The sequence below is a fragment of the Ceratina calcarata genome, unplaced genomic scaffold (genome assembly GCF_001652005.2).
Source record: "Ceratina calcarata isolate Rehan_Ccalc_2016 unplaced genomic scaffold, ASM165200v1 scaffold222.2, whole genome shotgun sequence".
NCBI classification, from domain to species: domain Eukaryota; kingdom Metazoa; phylum Arthropoda; class Insecta; order Hymenoptera; family Apidae; genus Ceratina; species Ceratina calcarata.
The window spans coordinates 180,778-196,821 of record NW_017143986.1 but is presented as its reverse complement, the minus strand read 5'-3'; the positions used below and the strand labels follow the sequence as shown (position 1 = coordinate 196,821).

The following is a 16,044-nucleotide window of genomic DNA, read 5'->3' as shown; positions in this document are numbered from 1 at the left end:
TTGCAATTAATTCCAGTTGGTAAAAAATCTATAGAAGAAAATAATTTTTATAATCTTGCAATTAATTCCAGTTGGTAAAAAATCTATAGAAGAAAATCATTTTTATAATTTTGCAATTAATTCCAGTTGGTAAAAAATCTATAGAAGAAAATCATTTTTATAATTTTGCAATTAATTGCAATTTGTAATGAATTCCTTGGATGAATGAGAATTTGGTTATTGATATTAAGTTGATAAAGACAGAGCATGAGTAGAAACTTAAACGGTGCCATGAACCAGGTTTACGACTTTATTATCTCCACGCAACAATAGAGTCAACGACGGATTTTACAGGGCAATTAGAATTGTCTATGACTTCCCTTTGGTATAATACCTTGACATTTATAGCCCCGCTATTACAGCCGGCTTTTAGTTACACAAGATCGTACCGCTATCGCGGCAAATGCGTAATTGTACCTTATGTCACGCTGGAACAGTCGTTTATCAGTCGGACTGCCAGCCACGAGTCGTCAGCGACGATTCGCCCGACGTAAACCGGAAACAAATTTTCTCTTACGAATTTCTAAAAAGAATGTCTACAATTAAATTAATCGAATAGAATAATAATAAATCCTCGATTTTCATTATTATTATTATTATTATTGTTATTATCGAATGGCTGAAGGCTCTTCGAGGAGAGTAAATCACACCATTGGACGTCGATGAGACGTTGCTTAATGCGATCGAAATTTTCTTCACGGGCATGAAATACAGACGGAATAAAAAAGAGGCACGAAGAGATTTATGACGTCTTCGTCTCCGACGACGGAAGTCGTGTGTTTCAAGAAAGTGGCTCGGTGTTCATCACGCAAAAACGGGTCGAACAAATAGTTGGACTTTCGCGAGAAATAAACTTCTCTCGGCTACGGTAAAAACTTGAAATATCCATCGGCGTTTATCTTTAAACAATTCCTATAAAAGTTGCTCTTTAAAAAATAAATACTGTCTTTAAAAAGAGAGAGAGAGAGGAGCGATATATTGCTAAAATAATAATGGAAATTCCGAGTACGTTTGTAAAACTGCGATGCTGTTTGCAAAAAAGGATTATATGAATACGAATTACGTGAGTTACACGAGTATCGAAAAAATGAGTTATGCGACTGCGAGGAACGATTTCTGGATGAGAGCAGAAGAGATAAAATATGTATACGTCTATATAGATGCCGGGTGTCACAGATTTTGCGCATCGAGATTTATTTTCGACGAATTAATGGCCTAGCGGTAATATTCAACGACGAATAAATTCATATTGGTCCGAAAGATACGCGCTATTCGCGTTTCCTTTTGTGTTAGTTATCGACCTCTCCTGAATACATTCCCGTGTTCGCGAATATCCTTTGAACCGATAATTCGCACATTATCGGAACGCCGCAGAAACATCGTGTTCTTTTATTCATTCTGTGCGAGCTTGGAATTCCACGACAGTTCTTCGAGGCGCGTTCGTTCGGAACACCTGACACGCTTCAGGACGCGGAGACGAGCGTCCTAGATTCGAACGGATGACATTGGGAAACGTCTGGCACTGTAAGACTGAGACATCTACGGCCGAATTTCCTCCGATGTTCGAGGACGTCCGTTGCAAAGACGTTCGTGACAAACGGCGGCGCCTGTTGGAAAACCGCGAAACGGAGAGAGGAAACGAAGATGAGAATCGTGAGATCTGTAATGGTCAAAATAAATATCCGAGGAATTTCCATTATCCGAAGGCAATTTCGCGGCACCTCGGACAGCACCGAGGAAAGAGGAAAAACTAAGGAAGAATGATATCTATAGAAAAAAGAGTCGAGATCTTGGAACCGGAGACATTTGCTCTCGACGTGGTTCGTTGAAGCGGATAAAAATTATGATGAAAGTAATTTACGCCCGTGGCAATCTTTGACGTTAAAAGAGATATCAAAGAACGGGAAAATTCAACGAATCGTAGTCTAACGTTAAAAGAAACGTTCTATCCTATCATTTCCTTGTTGAAAATTAAACCTACGTTGTTTCTTTTAAAATCTATTAAAAAATAATTGCCATCAAGATTTAATCCTTTCTTCATAGTTCTTCACATTTTCTTGTAATAATCGAATTTACATCAGGAACGATCACTATGTATACACGTTCATGTATTTGTATTTAATAACTTGCGAATGCTCCTCGGTGCACGTGTAACGACGACAAGCATCCGTTAATATTCACTGACGAACCCTCCTCTCAATATCCTGCGCGAGAACAGAAACCGCAAGGCCGCCCTCAAGGAATCAATAAGAGGGTTGCTAATTTCAGTCACTTTGCGTAGACCAGCCAATACGCGCGATGATACTTCATCGTCTGACTTGTAAAAACAAACTGGACAGTCGTTCTAATCCGATTTTATAATGAACGAATGAAATACTACTATAATACTATAATTGAGACGCATAAAATAATACTATAATTAAGACGCACGAATGGCAGACTGTATTTTAGTATTACTGCAACGACGTTTTTCCAAATTAAGGAGATTTTGTTTTTTGTTTTATAGGAATGCCAGCCAGAATTCTTACACGATCTGGTGCTAAAGATGAAGGCTTACATATTCACGCCGGGCGACTCTATATGTCGGAAGGGAGAAGTGGCCAGAGAGATGTTTATAATAGCTGACGGGATTCTAGAAGTTATTAGCGAAACGGGCAGAGTTTTAACAACCATGAAGGCCGGCGACTTCTTTGGCGAAATTGGAATTCTTAATCTAGACGGTTTAAATAAGTAAGTACACTTAGAAACGAACCTATTTCCAATTATTATAACTTATGATCTTCAAATTTCATATAATATTAGGTTTACCGGAAAGTTCTGTCCATTTTTGGAATAAACCAAAATACAAATTTTTCTTACCATCAATAAACTTTATTAAATAATATAATTGCCATTATTATTAATGATTTCTTGCCAACGCGAGGGCAATTTGTATATCCCATTTTTCAAAAATGTTTTATCTTTTCATGCGAAAAATTCAACTAGTGCTTGTTTCATATCTTCTTCATTTTTCAATTTTTTTCCCTTCAAAAAATTTTTTCAACCATCTTCTGCATGTCCTATCAGAAACTGTACCTTCACCAAACACTTTCAATAAAATTTTACATGTTTCTGTAGCATTTGTTCCTTGTTGAAATTCGTATAAAATACAGTGGCGTAAATGAAGCTTATCAGTAGCCATGGGTACACTATGGCTTCACACATAAGACTAACGTGAATCAACTTTGTTTTAGTTAATTTGCTACGTGAGTATGTATAGATTAATTGTTAAAAATAGAGAGGCACACATGCGCTTAATAAACATGTGCTTACGTGTTGAAATTTATTGTGAAAGAAATGGACAGGATTTCCGGTAGACCTAATATATCCTCCATTGGCGTTCATAAATTTCTGACTCGTTAAGATACGTATTTATATATACATAAATGAATATCAACGAAATTATGAGCATAATCTCCCTGCTTGGCGCAGTCAATTTCACCCGATTGTAGACTGCAATTAACTGTCAAATGTTACTGAAAACGAGCGCGTTGAATTAACATAATCCCGCCTGGACGTTTCAATATCCGCGGCGAGTTAAGACCGAATTGTCATCGACGCGACGGTTTAATTAGTTCCGATAATCAGATATCGCGAAATTGGATGCGCGGTTTGAAACGCCAGTGAGATATAATGTACGCTGGTACAAATGGGAGAAGTATTTCTCTTCCGCGAATTCGTTCCTTCGATTTGTTACTCTGTCTTCCGGTGAACGATCGCTCTGCGAGTTTAGTAAATATATCGCGTGCAAGCTGCGGTTTTTTGTTGCGTTTGATGTATGGACCCGGGACGAAAAATTTATACGGGCAACGTGTAGTTGAAATATAATCTGCCACGGTGCAAATGTGGCAGCGTTCAAAAACTGTAATCAATAATGCACACCTTTCAACTTTGTCCCCCTCGCTGCATGATTCCGACAGGCGTACAGCTCGTTCTATTTTTCTTATCCCATTGCTTCATGCATCACCCGTGCTCACACATACAATTTTTTTCATTACTTCTCAATCTCTATGAATGATGTTCTACATATTCCCTGATTTACTAGTTGTATCATGAAATGCTTTGAGGGTATTAGTGGGATATTAACGGCTCATCGAATATTTCAATCAGCGGCTAATCCCATTTGCGGTATCGTCTGGGACACGAACTTTTTTAAAACTTTGCCCCGAAGTCGTCGGATGAGTTTAACTTGATTAGAAAAATTGACCTAACGAATTTAAACCGTGGCAAAGTAACTACACAACTGCAGGGAGAATCGAATTAATAATGCAACCTGTTGTCAATTTTTTTCGTCCAATCAATTGTTCCTACCAATACATTAATTAGTACTTTTGAATATAAAAAAGAAAGTCGATAGGAAAATAATTGCCTAACACTAGATTGCCCAAGGAAGTCATTTTGACTGCTTTTGGGCAAATGTACGAATAATAATGCATAAATTATTTTTTCCCAAGTGAAGTAAATTTTTATTTTATTGTTAACATTTACTAATAACTTGTTACATGACTGTCAATAATATAAAAAATATTAAAAATTAATTTTAGACAAATCTCTTTACACATTATTCTTTCACAATGCAGTCATTTTGACTGCTTTTGGGCAATATAGGTATATACTAAGTTTCAGTCTTTCTAGTGTTAATGAATCTGAAGCTAATATTATAAAAGACTTTGAGTGAATTCGCACTTGCAGGCGCACAGCCGACGTTCGCTCGGTAGGCTATTCGGAACTGTTCAGCCTATCACGCGAGGACGTTTTAGCAGCGATGAAGGACTACCCAGAAGCGCAGGAAATCCTGCAAAATCTGGGTAGGAAACGATTGATGGAAGCGCAGAAGGTAGCCAAAGCTAGCAGGCAGCCAACGTCACCGGGGCACGATTCGTCGGACAATAGCACGGGGAAAAGGATCGTCGACAAGCTTAAGAGCGACGTGAAGGGTCTGAAGAACGTGTTGAGGAAAAGTAGGCGAAACACCAGGCCGGAAGAGAGCCTGGAGTTGCAACCTTTGACACCGAAAGCGCCTACGTTGAAGAGGCAGCAGAAGGTCGACGACAGCCACGAGCCCTCGGCGCCGATGGCGCAGGAGCCACCCGTGTCACCTTTGGGTGCTGGTCTCCCTTTGCTCGCCAGATTGAGGCTGTTAAAGGAGAAAGAGGAACGCGAAGAACGACGAACTCTGATGGAGACCCCGGTACACACCCCTGAACAGCAACAACCGCCTGCAGAGGCACAGAACCCTATGAACCCGAATTTACCATTTCTCCAAAGGATATTATTGTTAAAAGCGAAGAACGAGCAGGAGATGAAGGAAGCGGACAAAGAGGCGCCGATTAAAGAGCCGTTGCTGCCTGCAAACGCTATACCCGAAGAGTCGCGAGAACAATCGCCGAAGCCGGCGCCGAAGCCGCCGCCGAGGCAGGCGTCGGTGCAGAGCACGACCGGCGGGGAACAACCGGGACGATCGTCAGGTAGTTTGGAAAACGCGAACGGTTCGAACTTGAAGAAACCTTGGGCGATGCTTAAAGACGCGTCGTTGACTAACAAGGAGAACTCGCCGCAGAGGAGTCCGCCGCAGAGGAGGCTGCACTTGAAACAGAGTTTGGTGCACATCCGACAGCAGACGAAGATGTACGCGTCCGTCGACGATCTGTCACCGGAGTACTGCGGACTACCGTTCGTTAAGAAACTGAAGATACTCAACGAGAGGCAGAAGTTGGCGGAACTCGAGAAGGCCGTGAGGAGCTCCAGTTTGGACTGCGGGGACAACGCTGAGATCGAGTTCGATGGGAACTTGACGAGGAGCCACTCGGAGGCCTGCGCCATTGAGTACGCGAGGAAGTTAGAGAAATTCAACCGGGTGAGTCGAACACTTTATTCTATCGCGTGACGTACTTTTAAATAAAATGGAATGCGTTCTGAATTAAGAGGAATTAGAAGATACGGTTACGACTCTGTTGATTCTGGTTTCGAATCGATATCAGGATCGTAAAATATCGCGTGGACGTGCGTCGAAACATAACGTTAATTGACGTTGAGCAATGAATCCAATCGCGATGAATTTAGATTCTGCGGCATTGTATTTCACCCTAGCGCATTATAGCTAATTAATAGTTAATACCAGTTGCTAGACAGCCGAAACTCTCTTGATGTATTCAATTCTGTACGTAGAACTTCTATGTTTCAACTTCTACATGATGCACGTGTTTGATTAAACCAGCCTCGACGTTCTATTCAACCAGAACCATACGATTTGAATAATAAGTCAAGTTTCTGCGCGACCGAAACGAAGAATTGTACTATGACATATTTCTATGCATATTTTCTGTCCGTGTACGTCTCCGAATTTATTCGGTGTTATCGAAAAATCGTGCTTGCAGAATCGACAATCGATGGTTTCGCCGACGGATCAACTCTCCCCGGAGAACGAGACACTGGAGAGGCGGAATTTGAAGAGCATTTTGAAGAAATTGTCAGCCGGAAGCCGAACCGGTAGCTCGGAAACGTCGGCGACGAGCACGCCGGATCGCGAGGCGGCCACGGCCGAGTTGAGAAAATTAATGAGGGCACCGACGATCGAGGGTTACGCAGCGCGTCACTCGAAACTCTCGAAGAGCGTGACGTTCAACAAATACACGTTGCAGAGCCCACCGTCCGAGCAGATCCCGGGGAATTATCCGCTCGGGTCTCAGTCGGCCGAGTCCCAGGAGCAGGCCTCACTGCCACCGCCCAATAAACTCAGTTTCCGTCCTTTGGGCAGCGGAGGTATCCTGCAAGTGGTGTCTCGGCCCCGGGAAGAGGAATACTTGGGGGAACTGGTCACTGGTATCAGAGAAATCGTCAAGGGTCGTCTGGTGAGTCTCCCTTCCGACAAGTTTTTACTCCCAAGTTTCGCAATAATAATGAAAACCGCAAATTCTGAACAATTCTCGTCTCGTCACAAAAGTTATTGCCAATTCCCAACTAATAGTGACTACTCCGGGTAGTAAATCAATTTATAGTCTACGACCGACTCACGGTTATTTAATATGTAACTTCATACACGCAGAGAATCCTCAGTTTCGTGTAATTTCCATATGAGATATCGAGCTTCAGTACTCGGAGCAGAGCTTCCCGGGAAGTTTACTTTATAGCGTGATTCCATTTGCATACTACTCTCTGTTTACAAATCGCTAATATATTGCTCGTTACGTTCGACCGAACTTGTTTGCGCTCCGTTAATTTCTCCCAAGAGATGATAATTTTATATCGAACGAACGTGACGGAATTTCAAATCGATCATATGTAATGGAAAAGAATCGACGACGAGTTGGAATTAATGTGCGAAATTGCAGGAGGATATCCAGACGAAGTTCGAGCGACAGTTCACCTCGCTAGAACTGGAGATTCGCAAACGGGACGAGATAATATCTCAACTGCAGACGAGGATATTAGAACTGGAACAGAGGGAAGCGCGGAACGCGGACGATTCGCTGGGAGACAGCACGGAGCACGACGCCTCCCTCGAGGAGGACCTGGACGACGACCGGGAGGATCACCCGTTCATGAGGGACGGCTCGGTGGACACGGTACTGACCACTCGACCGCAGTTCCGACGCTCGTCCACGGAGTCCAGCTCCCACAATCGAAAGTCATGGGAGGAGCACTCCGAGGAGGAGACGTTGCAACTGCAAGAGCTACCGACCTCGATCGTTCCACAGAGCCTGTGGAAGGACGACGTCGCGATCGATCTGGAGTCGAACAGCGAGAGCAGCAGGTCCGACGACGAGTTCGAAGAGAAACGGAGGAGCGGACGTCGGAGGAGCGACAGCGAGAACGACGGTGACAACGAGGGCGACGACGTTCGCCGGGCGGGTCACAACAACTGGGAGGTGGTGATGCTCGCCCAGGAACTCGAAGCGAGACGGAGGAGCACCGAGAACGCGAATCCGGGTTCCTAGCGCATTAACGAGATTCTAGATGTACTGTGTTACCTGACCAGCACCCTCCATCCCGAAGGGTGGTGCAACAGGCCGGCAACCAGCGACGCGGCCATCTGCGAGAACGATTGCCCTTACTTGCAGTTAGACTTCGATAGCATGACCAGTTGCAGGGAGACCATGATGTAAAACTAGAACCGTTACCGGTATATCGGTCTCTCTTCGAATCACCGACAATCGTCTGTACGATCGTAAGGCAAAACGGTGTAAGTCATGCGTGATCAGTTTCTAACACCGTCCTCCTTCTATTATTCTCACCGACAAATGACAATGATAATAAATCATGTGATTCTTTTCAATTTCAGAATCAAGTCACTGCGCTCGAACGGAAAAGAGTCGCCTTAATTTTCTCACGTGATTTGTATCGTTCTATCTTGCAGATACTCGACGCCACGTTCATTTATATTGTTAATAAAAATGAAATATGACATAAAGATGTTAACGATTTTTGATAGATTGTCGATGATCTCGAAGCGACCGGACACCGAGAACTTGTTACTTACTCTCTGATGAAATACGATGGATGTTTTCTTTTTTTACGAAGCAATATGTACCTCTATCTATCGTTTCACGAGATACTCGTTAATAACGGACAGTAAGATAGATTCTATAAATCTGTTACTATACGGAAGAGATATATCTACTTATGCATACGAAATACACGTACACAGGTATACATATTATTAATTATATTCATGTACAGATGTACGAGTACGAGGAAAACGATTTTCGTTCCCATTACATTCGAGACCTTGATTAAGAATTCTACATATTTTACATAGAGGACTTCCACAATTTTTTCATTCACCCGTTTCGCCTTTACCCTAAGAAAACTATTGAATTCGTCTCTCGTCTTCCCGCCACCCAATCCCTCTCTCTATTTATGCAATCATTCAACAAGAAAACAATATATACACAGTGGAAGTATAACGATTCGAGCGAAAAGGAAGAGGAAACGAGGAAAGATACGCGCATACATACATGGACACGTATATAATTTAATTAAAAGAGAAAAAAAAAACGAAAAAGGAAACGAGAAAAGCTAATGGGAATTATATGTATAACGACGTATACTGACCAGACCAAGCTCAATATTTCTAGAGTCTTTACAAAATGAATAAATCTGTTAAGGTGACAAATGGACAAATGTGACTATTAAAATTAAGTAAGGAGAGGAAATCTATCGAGAAAGGTTGTACATACTAGCCTATAATTTATTTATCTATGAATGCGAGGGGAAAAAAGGGGGCGAATGATGATGGAACGTACGTCTAATAATATAGAGGAGAATCGGGGAGGGTAATGCAAATTATATTTCGTATGCGTGATAGAGAGAGAACGAGCGCGAGAAAGAGGTTCGGCGAAGGAGAAGAGAGAAAGAGAGGGAGCGAGTGTGAGTGAAAGGGAAGCAGAGAGAGAGAGAGCGAGTGAGAAAGAGAGATGAAAAAACGAGGAATCCGTAAGGGAAGGAGAAAGAATTTCGCGTACTATTACGGTGGAAAGCACGTTAGATGCTGATATGTACCTAACACGCGAATGAGAAGAGTATACAATAAAGAAACAAATGTTTTCAACTGTCGTATCACCTTTTTACATCGCCCGATACGATCGATCGAATTTATATCCACCGAGGGTTTAGACGTCGACTACTTATTTTTCTTATACATATTGCATGCATAGAACGTTATGTAATACTTACTTCCTTTCCATATAGAATATATGTAGTACACTTCTACACTTTATAAACGCGAGTCAACCACGATCTATGAGATCGTGGTAAAAAGAAACGGTACAAAAAAAATCGCGAACCTTGTCATACTTATATGTAGGAAAAATTAATTGTTGCAAAAGTTATTTATATACTTACTTTATTTTAATATTACCTTTTGTCAGCTGCTTCATTCCAAGCAATAATCTTGAGCAACACACTCGTTTCACGAAACATATTTTAAAACGTACTTATGCCCGTGCACAAATTGTAAAACGATACGTGACTTGCAAGGACAGCAAACGATTCTAAAATCTTGTCCATACAATTCGTATCCAATGCACAATTTGTACAAGTATAAAAGATCGCGTTTATTTCGGTTTATTTAAAAATTTTCTGTTAAAATATTACGAGCTACTTACACGCACGTCGAATTCAGCGGAGCGGCGGCCATCTTTGATAATCGAATCGAGCGCGCGGTCGACTACGCCGTCGATACATGTCGAACGGTATCGCTCGACTCGACAGCCAGCGAGATACGTAGCTACATAACCATGCGATCATAATAATAACAAAAGCGTCGCGACTGTGTCTCGTTATCAAAATACTTATTGCGTGTGCTCGGACTCGGTTGGAGATTCGTCCCGTTGTGATGTGGAAAACGTGATTTACCTGGGAGTTTTTCAAGGATGGGCGACATTAGGGCCGGGCTCGAGGAATTAAAGCTCGACGGTGCCCTGTTCGCCGACGTTAAATACTACGTCAGCGGCGAAGGTGATCCCAAGGTACGTGTCATTCCACCGTTTCCCGCGTTTTCCCCTCGGCCGTGACGCGAACTCGACGATTCCGCGGTAATGATTCCGTCGCATAGTAATTCTTGGAAAACGCGATTCCTCCCGCTGTTTTTCGATATTACTCGCGATTCCTGCGCGACGAGGTTATAATATGGAGTCAATTTCAACGCTCCGTGGCGCGATGCAAAGATTTTTTGACACTCCGCGTCGCACTTTCGACGTACGGTATCTCCTTGTAATAAATAAATTGCAACCAGCAACAAACCGTTGTATGAAACACAGTCAGCCTGTTTATTTACGTTTCTGTACGTGTTTTGATCCTGAGAGAGGCGCCGAGACGATGTTTAAGTGTATATGTGAGTGCGTGATGCAAGTACCCAAGAAAACATTGTCTTTAACAATTTGCAGATTTTAAATTTGTTACAAGAGGGAGGTGCAGAGAGATCAAACTATTTTAGTGACTTTGTTACGCATTTAATAGCGGGCTATGACGCACTGGAAGATGATATCTCAGGCGCGAAGGATATCCATGAGATACCGTCAGTTACACAAAATTGGATTCTCTATTCAGTTAAATGCAACAAACTTCTGCCGTATCCTAATCAATGAATTTATTAACTACCTGTAAATAATGTACTAACGCCTCTTACGATTAACTTAAACTGTAATGCGTTTCTTCCCCTTAACGATGCTACGATCTGCGTAATTAAAATCACATTGGAATCTGATAATTTCCTTAGCAACAGTGTCGATACAGGACGCACTACTTCTCACCTGAGGACACGCAACTATTTTCAAATGTCAGAGCGTGTGTCTCTCAGGTAAGCCGGGCGGACAGCAGAAGTCTGTGGGCTATGATCACGCTCCAAGGGGGTAAATGTCAATTACGTTTAGATCGGTATTGTACTCATTTGATCACCGGGAAAGCTGCTGGACTGAAATATGAAACGGCGATGAGACATCCCATTCAAATCGTAACACCGGACTGGGTAACAGAGTGTTGTAAAAAGGGAACGATTATAAGCGAGGTAGAGTATCACCCGAGGTTATTAGTATACTCGAACAGTTCTACGGCGTTAATCACCGGCTTCATGGACGAGGATACGGATAACAATTCCGCGCAAGAGGAACAGGACAGGACCAAAGCTATGCTGGAACAATTGAAGCAAAGAATGCCATGGAATCAACCGAGTCCACCGATATCTTCGAATCCCTCGCACAACGTGAATACCGCTAACGCGACAGTATCGACGATCTCTTATACGACGAACGGCCAGAATAACGCCGGTGTTCAACAACAGCAGCAGCAGCAGCAGCATCTTCCGCGACAGATCCCTGCTACGAGTTTATCCAATGCTTCCACAATCGCGTCTTCTGTCTCCGATCAAAACATGACGCAAACCAACTGGCCACAGGCTTCTCAGCAGAATAATGTTACCCAAATGAAACCCGTGCCGCCGCAGATACAACAATCAGAATTATCCCCTCAACAACAACAAATGAACATACAACACACGCTACTCCAGCAGCAGCAGCAATTAAATCAACAACAGCAATTAAATCAACAGCAGTTGCCTCAGCAAATGACTCCGCACCAACAATTACAGCAGCAACAATACAGCCAGCAGCTGTTGAACCAACAGCAATCTCCACAATTGACGCCTCAACAGCAACTGATAGGAACGCAGCAACAACAATTGCCCCAGCAACCGATGATATCGCAACAGCAGCAGTTAAATTCGCAGTTGCCCCAGCAATTATTGACCCAGCAGCAAAAACAGTTGACTCAACAAATGATTTCCCAGCAGCAGATTAATCAACAGCATTTGACGCAGCAGCAGCAGATCACCACCCAACAACAATTAGTGCAACAGGTGCAGCAGCAGCAAATTGTTCTGCAGCAGCAGATACCTGGCCAGCAGCAACAGATCGGAGCGCAGCATCAGTTAAATCAACAGGCTCCGCCCCAGCAGTTAACGTCTGAACAGAGGCAACTGATATTGTTACAGCAGCAGCAGCAGCAGCAAAAAATTCAACAAATATCACAGCAGCTGCAACAATCCGCGCCTCAAGGCTCGCAACAGTTCGTTCTAAGAGACGGCCAGTTGCAGCAGCAGCCGCAGAACCAGCCGTTGATGGGTCCTAATCAGCAAGGTTTCATAGTACAAAGGGATCCGCAGTGGCAGCAGCAGCAGTACCATTTGCAATTACAAAGGCAACAGCAACAGCAGATCGGACCTCAACGTCCGAGCGGCCAGTGGACTCAGCAGCCGCCGCAACCGCCGCGACAGTTAATTCAGTTGGACGCGCAAACGCATCAACAGCTGCAACAGATGGATCCGCAGCAGCGAGCTCAGTTCATTCAGAAGATTCAGAAACAGAGATTGCAGAGGCAAATGCAAAACCGCCAGGCCCAGCAGGGCGCGCACATCGCTGTTATAAGAAGTCCAGGGAAGCCGGTCCAATTGGGGATGCAGTGGGTTCAACAGCCTCGCCCTCAGATGATAGGCCCTCAAATCACGCAGACGCCGGGACAGAAGCCAGTCCATCCTGGTGTTCAACCCCCAGCTTTGACACCGATCAATTCTTCGAATCCAGTCGTCGTTCAAACTGGACAAACTGTGCAAAGTCCTCAGGCCGGCCAGCCGGCTCCGGCGTTCCAACAGGGTCAACCTCTGACTCCTCAGCACATAGCCCAGCTGCACATGCAGAAGCAACAGCAAATGGCCAGGTTGCAACAACTGCAGCATTTGCAACAGCAGCAGCAGCAGCAGCAACAACAACAGCAGCAACAACAACAGCAGCAGCAGCAGCAGCAGCAGCCACAAGGCGCGCAACAGGAACCTCCGTTGGCGTCTCTATCGAACAACGCTCAGATACCACCGGATCAACAGTTGGTCGTTAACGCGAAAACGAAGACCGCTTTGGCAAACATGTTAACGAACAGATTGCAAGGTAGTGCGGCCGAGGGCAGCGCGGCCGGTCAATTGAGATTAATGACTGCCCAGCACAGGCCGCCGCCGCCGCCTTCCCAGGATCCGCAGCTCCTGGCGGCGTATCAACGTAGACCCGTCGGGAACATCACAAACGGGGCGCCACCGGGTACACCGATAAAAATGCAATACGCCCCAGTGATGCCTCAAGCGAAGGCTCAGTTTTACGGCCACAATCCCAATCTGAAACGTATGATTCATTACATTCTTTTTCTCTCAGTGTTCTAAGCTTGATCCTTCGCTTTCTCTTCTCTTATGACAAATAACGCATGGCTGTCTGTATTTCCAGTGCCGCCAGATCTGTTTTTACTGGGTTGTATCTTTGTCATCGTTGAATACGATGCGCAACGGCCGAACGACGTTTCCACGTGGAAACAGGTGATCGAGAGACACGGGGGCGAGGTGGAACCGCAGTACTGCGCCCGTGCCACGCACATTCTCGCGATCACGCAGAAACATCCGACGGTGGTGCAGGCGCTACGCGACGGGAAACGTTGCGTCAGTGCCCACTGGCTGTCGGATGTTGTCAGTAAACAACAGGTACTGCCGCCTTCGCACGCGTTGCACTTCCCGACGCCGTTCAGCCTGACGGAGGTCCCGTGCGCGAAACAAATCGTTTCGCTATCTGGATTCGAGGGGGAGGAACGTGCGAAGGTGAAGTACATGCTGGAAGCGTTGGGTGCCAAGGTCACTTGCTACTTCACTAGGCACAACACCCTCCTCGTTTGCAGAAGGTAGAGACCATAATTACTTAAACGCCGTCGCTTGTCTGTACTCGTTTCGTAATTGAATTATTCCTTTGACGATCGTGCGATGAAACGATATATCATATCGAAACCGTGTAATTCGACGAACGAATACGTTTCAGACCGGACGGTCAAAAGTATAAAAAGGCCCGGGAATGGCAAACAGCCGTGGTAAACGCGCAATGGTTGACGGACTTGTTGTGCGGGCAAATGAACACTCTTCATCAAATCGAAAACCCGAAATATCAACAGTACAGTCTGAGCAATCCGTTTAGATTGGACTACTCGCTAGTGCCTCACTTAATGGGTACCGTGACATTCATCAATTATCTTTCCTTTCCTCGAAGAAAAACGATCCGCTCTTTCCTTCCTTCGATTCGATCACTCCGTCCGTATTAAAATGAGACTTCTTTCAGCTGCATGGAAAATGCCTATAAATATTACACAGGAGTCGTACGATAAGGTGAAACAGGTTGGTCAGGGTCCAAACTCGATAAGAAAGTATAAGAAGCCGCGATTAGACGGGCCGTTGTTGAATAAAGATCCACATTTATTGGGCTTGGACGAGCCGATAGTAATTAGTAATCCCGATCCTCCGTCCCCGGATAAACAGCCGAGGATATTATTCTCCGGTATTAATCCTAGCAAACATGCAAAGGTATCACATATTCGCGAAGTCTACTGCTGGTCTATGCGATATGGATCGTCGTGAGTTATCATACTAATTACAATCATTCGTTTGACAGAGAATCCGGGAATTAGGTGGTGCATTGGCGGCCAGTTGGCGAGATGCCACTCATCTCGTGATGTCGGCACCGATAAGGACTATAAAATTAATGTGTTGCCTCTCACGTTGTAAATATATTGTCACGTTACAATGGTTACTCGATTGTTTCGCGAGAAACACGTTTCTAGACGAAAGCGGATACATATTGGGTGACCCGGATTTCGAGAAGAATTTTAATTGTAATATTGAAAAGGCTTTGGCGAGCCCTAACCGTGGAACAGTACTTAAGGTGATCTTTTTTCATTGGTTACATGCATAATTAAATTAATTATCAATTCACTGATATATTAAGATTAATTAACTATCGATCAATTGCGATTGAGTTGATAAAAGTACCGCCATATGAAATACATAGTGATAACGATATTATTATTCTCCGCTTGACAACCTGATTTGCTAAATAGGGTAAAATATTTTATGTTACGCCAAGCGTTATACCATCGCCGTCAGCGATGGCTGAGATAATCGACAGCGCAGGTGGAACGATGGAAAAGACACGGAGGTCTGTGGCACAAATCCAAGAAATGAATAGTAACAAATTAACTTATATCATTGTCACGCATAAGAACGATCTTCATCTACTTTCCGACGTCGTACGAGCAAATATCAGTAAGTGGAGTCCGGTGCGCGTTCCTACTCGAACGTATTTCGTATGCTTGTTTTCTCATACCTTCTCTTTTTTAAACGTAGGTATGTTCAGTGCAGAAATCGTATTAGGGGCAGTTGCACGACAATACTTCCAAGTGGAAATCTGAAAACAATCTCGATAATGGTGCATTTCGATCCCTGATACGAGCTTGCTATGTCGGTTAGCGAGCTATTTTCGAGGCGAACATTTTTGCTTACCTTCTTCAATGGGACAATAAAGAACATAATTTTATGATACAAGGAGGAGATATTTTCACTGACAAAAAGAACATTCCAAAAACCTATCCTGTTCGTGTATCATATTTTAAAGAAGT

General features: G+C 43.8%; 2 protein-coding genes across 11 annotated transcripts in view; both read left to right on the top strand.

Moving 5' to 3' along the window:
• LOC108622443 (uncharacterized) overlaps positions 1-9,628 on the top strand; it is a 116,004-nt gene extending 106,376 nt beyond the window's left edge. For 8 of the 10 annotated variants that reach the window (XM_026811497.1, XM_026811496.1, XM_026811498.1 and 5 more), the window contains 4 exons: positions 2,546-2,769; positions 4,771-5,935; positions 6,456-6,929; positions 7,410-9,628. In XM_026811497.1, the coding sequence (XP_026667298.1) occupies positions 2,546-2,769; positions 4,771-5,935; positions 6,456-6,929; positions 7,410-8,015 (2,469 nt within the window). In that variant the 3' untranslated portion in view covers positions 8,016-9,628. The remainder of the gene's footprint in view (positions 1-2,545; positions 2,770-4,770; positions 5,936-6,455; positions 6,930-7,409) is intronic. The other 2 variants (XR_003388838.1, XM_026811502.1) reach the window with 2 other exon arrangements.
• Positions 9,629-10,278: 650 nt separating this feature from the next.
• Ptip (PAX transcription activation domain interacting protein) lies at positions 10,279-15,970 on the top strand. Its single transcript, XM_018020358.2, has 9 exons — positions 10,279-10,547; positions 10,965-11,149; positions 11,314-13,739; positions 13,839-14,283; positions 14,418-14,602; positions 14,712-14,953; positions 15,042-15,311; positions 15,487-15,691; positions 15,773-15,970. The coding sequence occupies exons 1-9, from the start codon at positions 10,452-10,454 to the stop codon at positions 15,835-15,837; spliced, it is 4,119 nt and encodes a 1,372-aa protein (XP_017875847.1). The 5' UTR covers positions 10,279-10,451; the 3' UTR covers positions 15,838-15,970.
• Positions 15,971-16,044: the final 74 nt, after the last annotated feature.

What these genes read in the sequence shown, in the direction of transcription:
- Ptip (XM_018020358.2), top strand. Translation starts at nt 10,452, where the DNA reads ATGGGCGACATTAGGGCCGGGCTCGAGGAATTAAAGCTCGACGGTGCC. An exon ending in AAATGCAACAAACTTCTGCC is followed by an intron (nt 11,150 to 11,313) that starts GTATCCTAATCA and finishes GTGTCGATACAG; the next exon opens with GACGCACTACTTCTCACCTG. An exon ending in CCACAATCCCAATCTGAAAC is followed by an intron (nt 13,740 to 13,838) that starts GTATGATTCATT and finishes CTGTATTTCCAG; the next exon opens with TGCCGCCAGATCTGTTTTTA.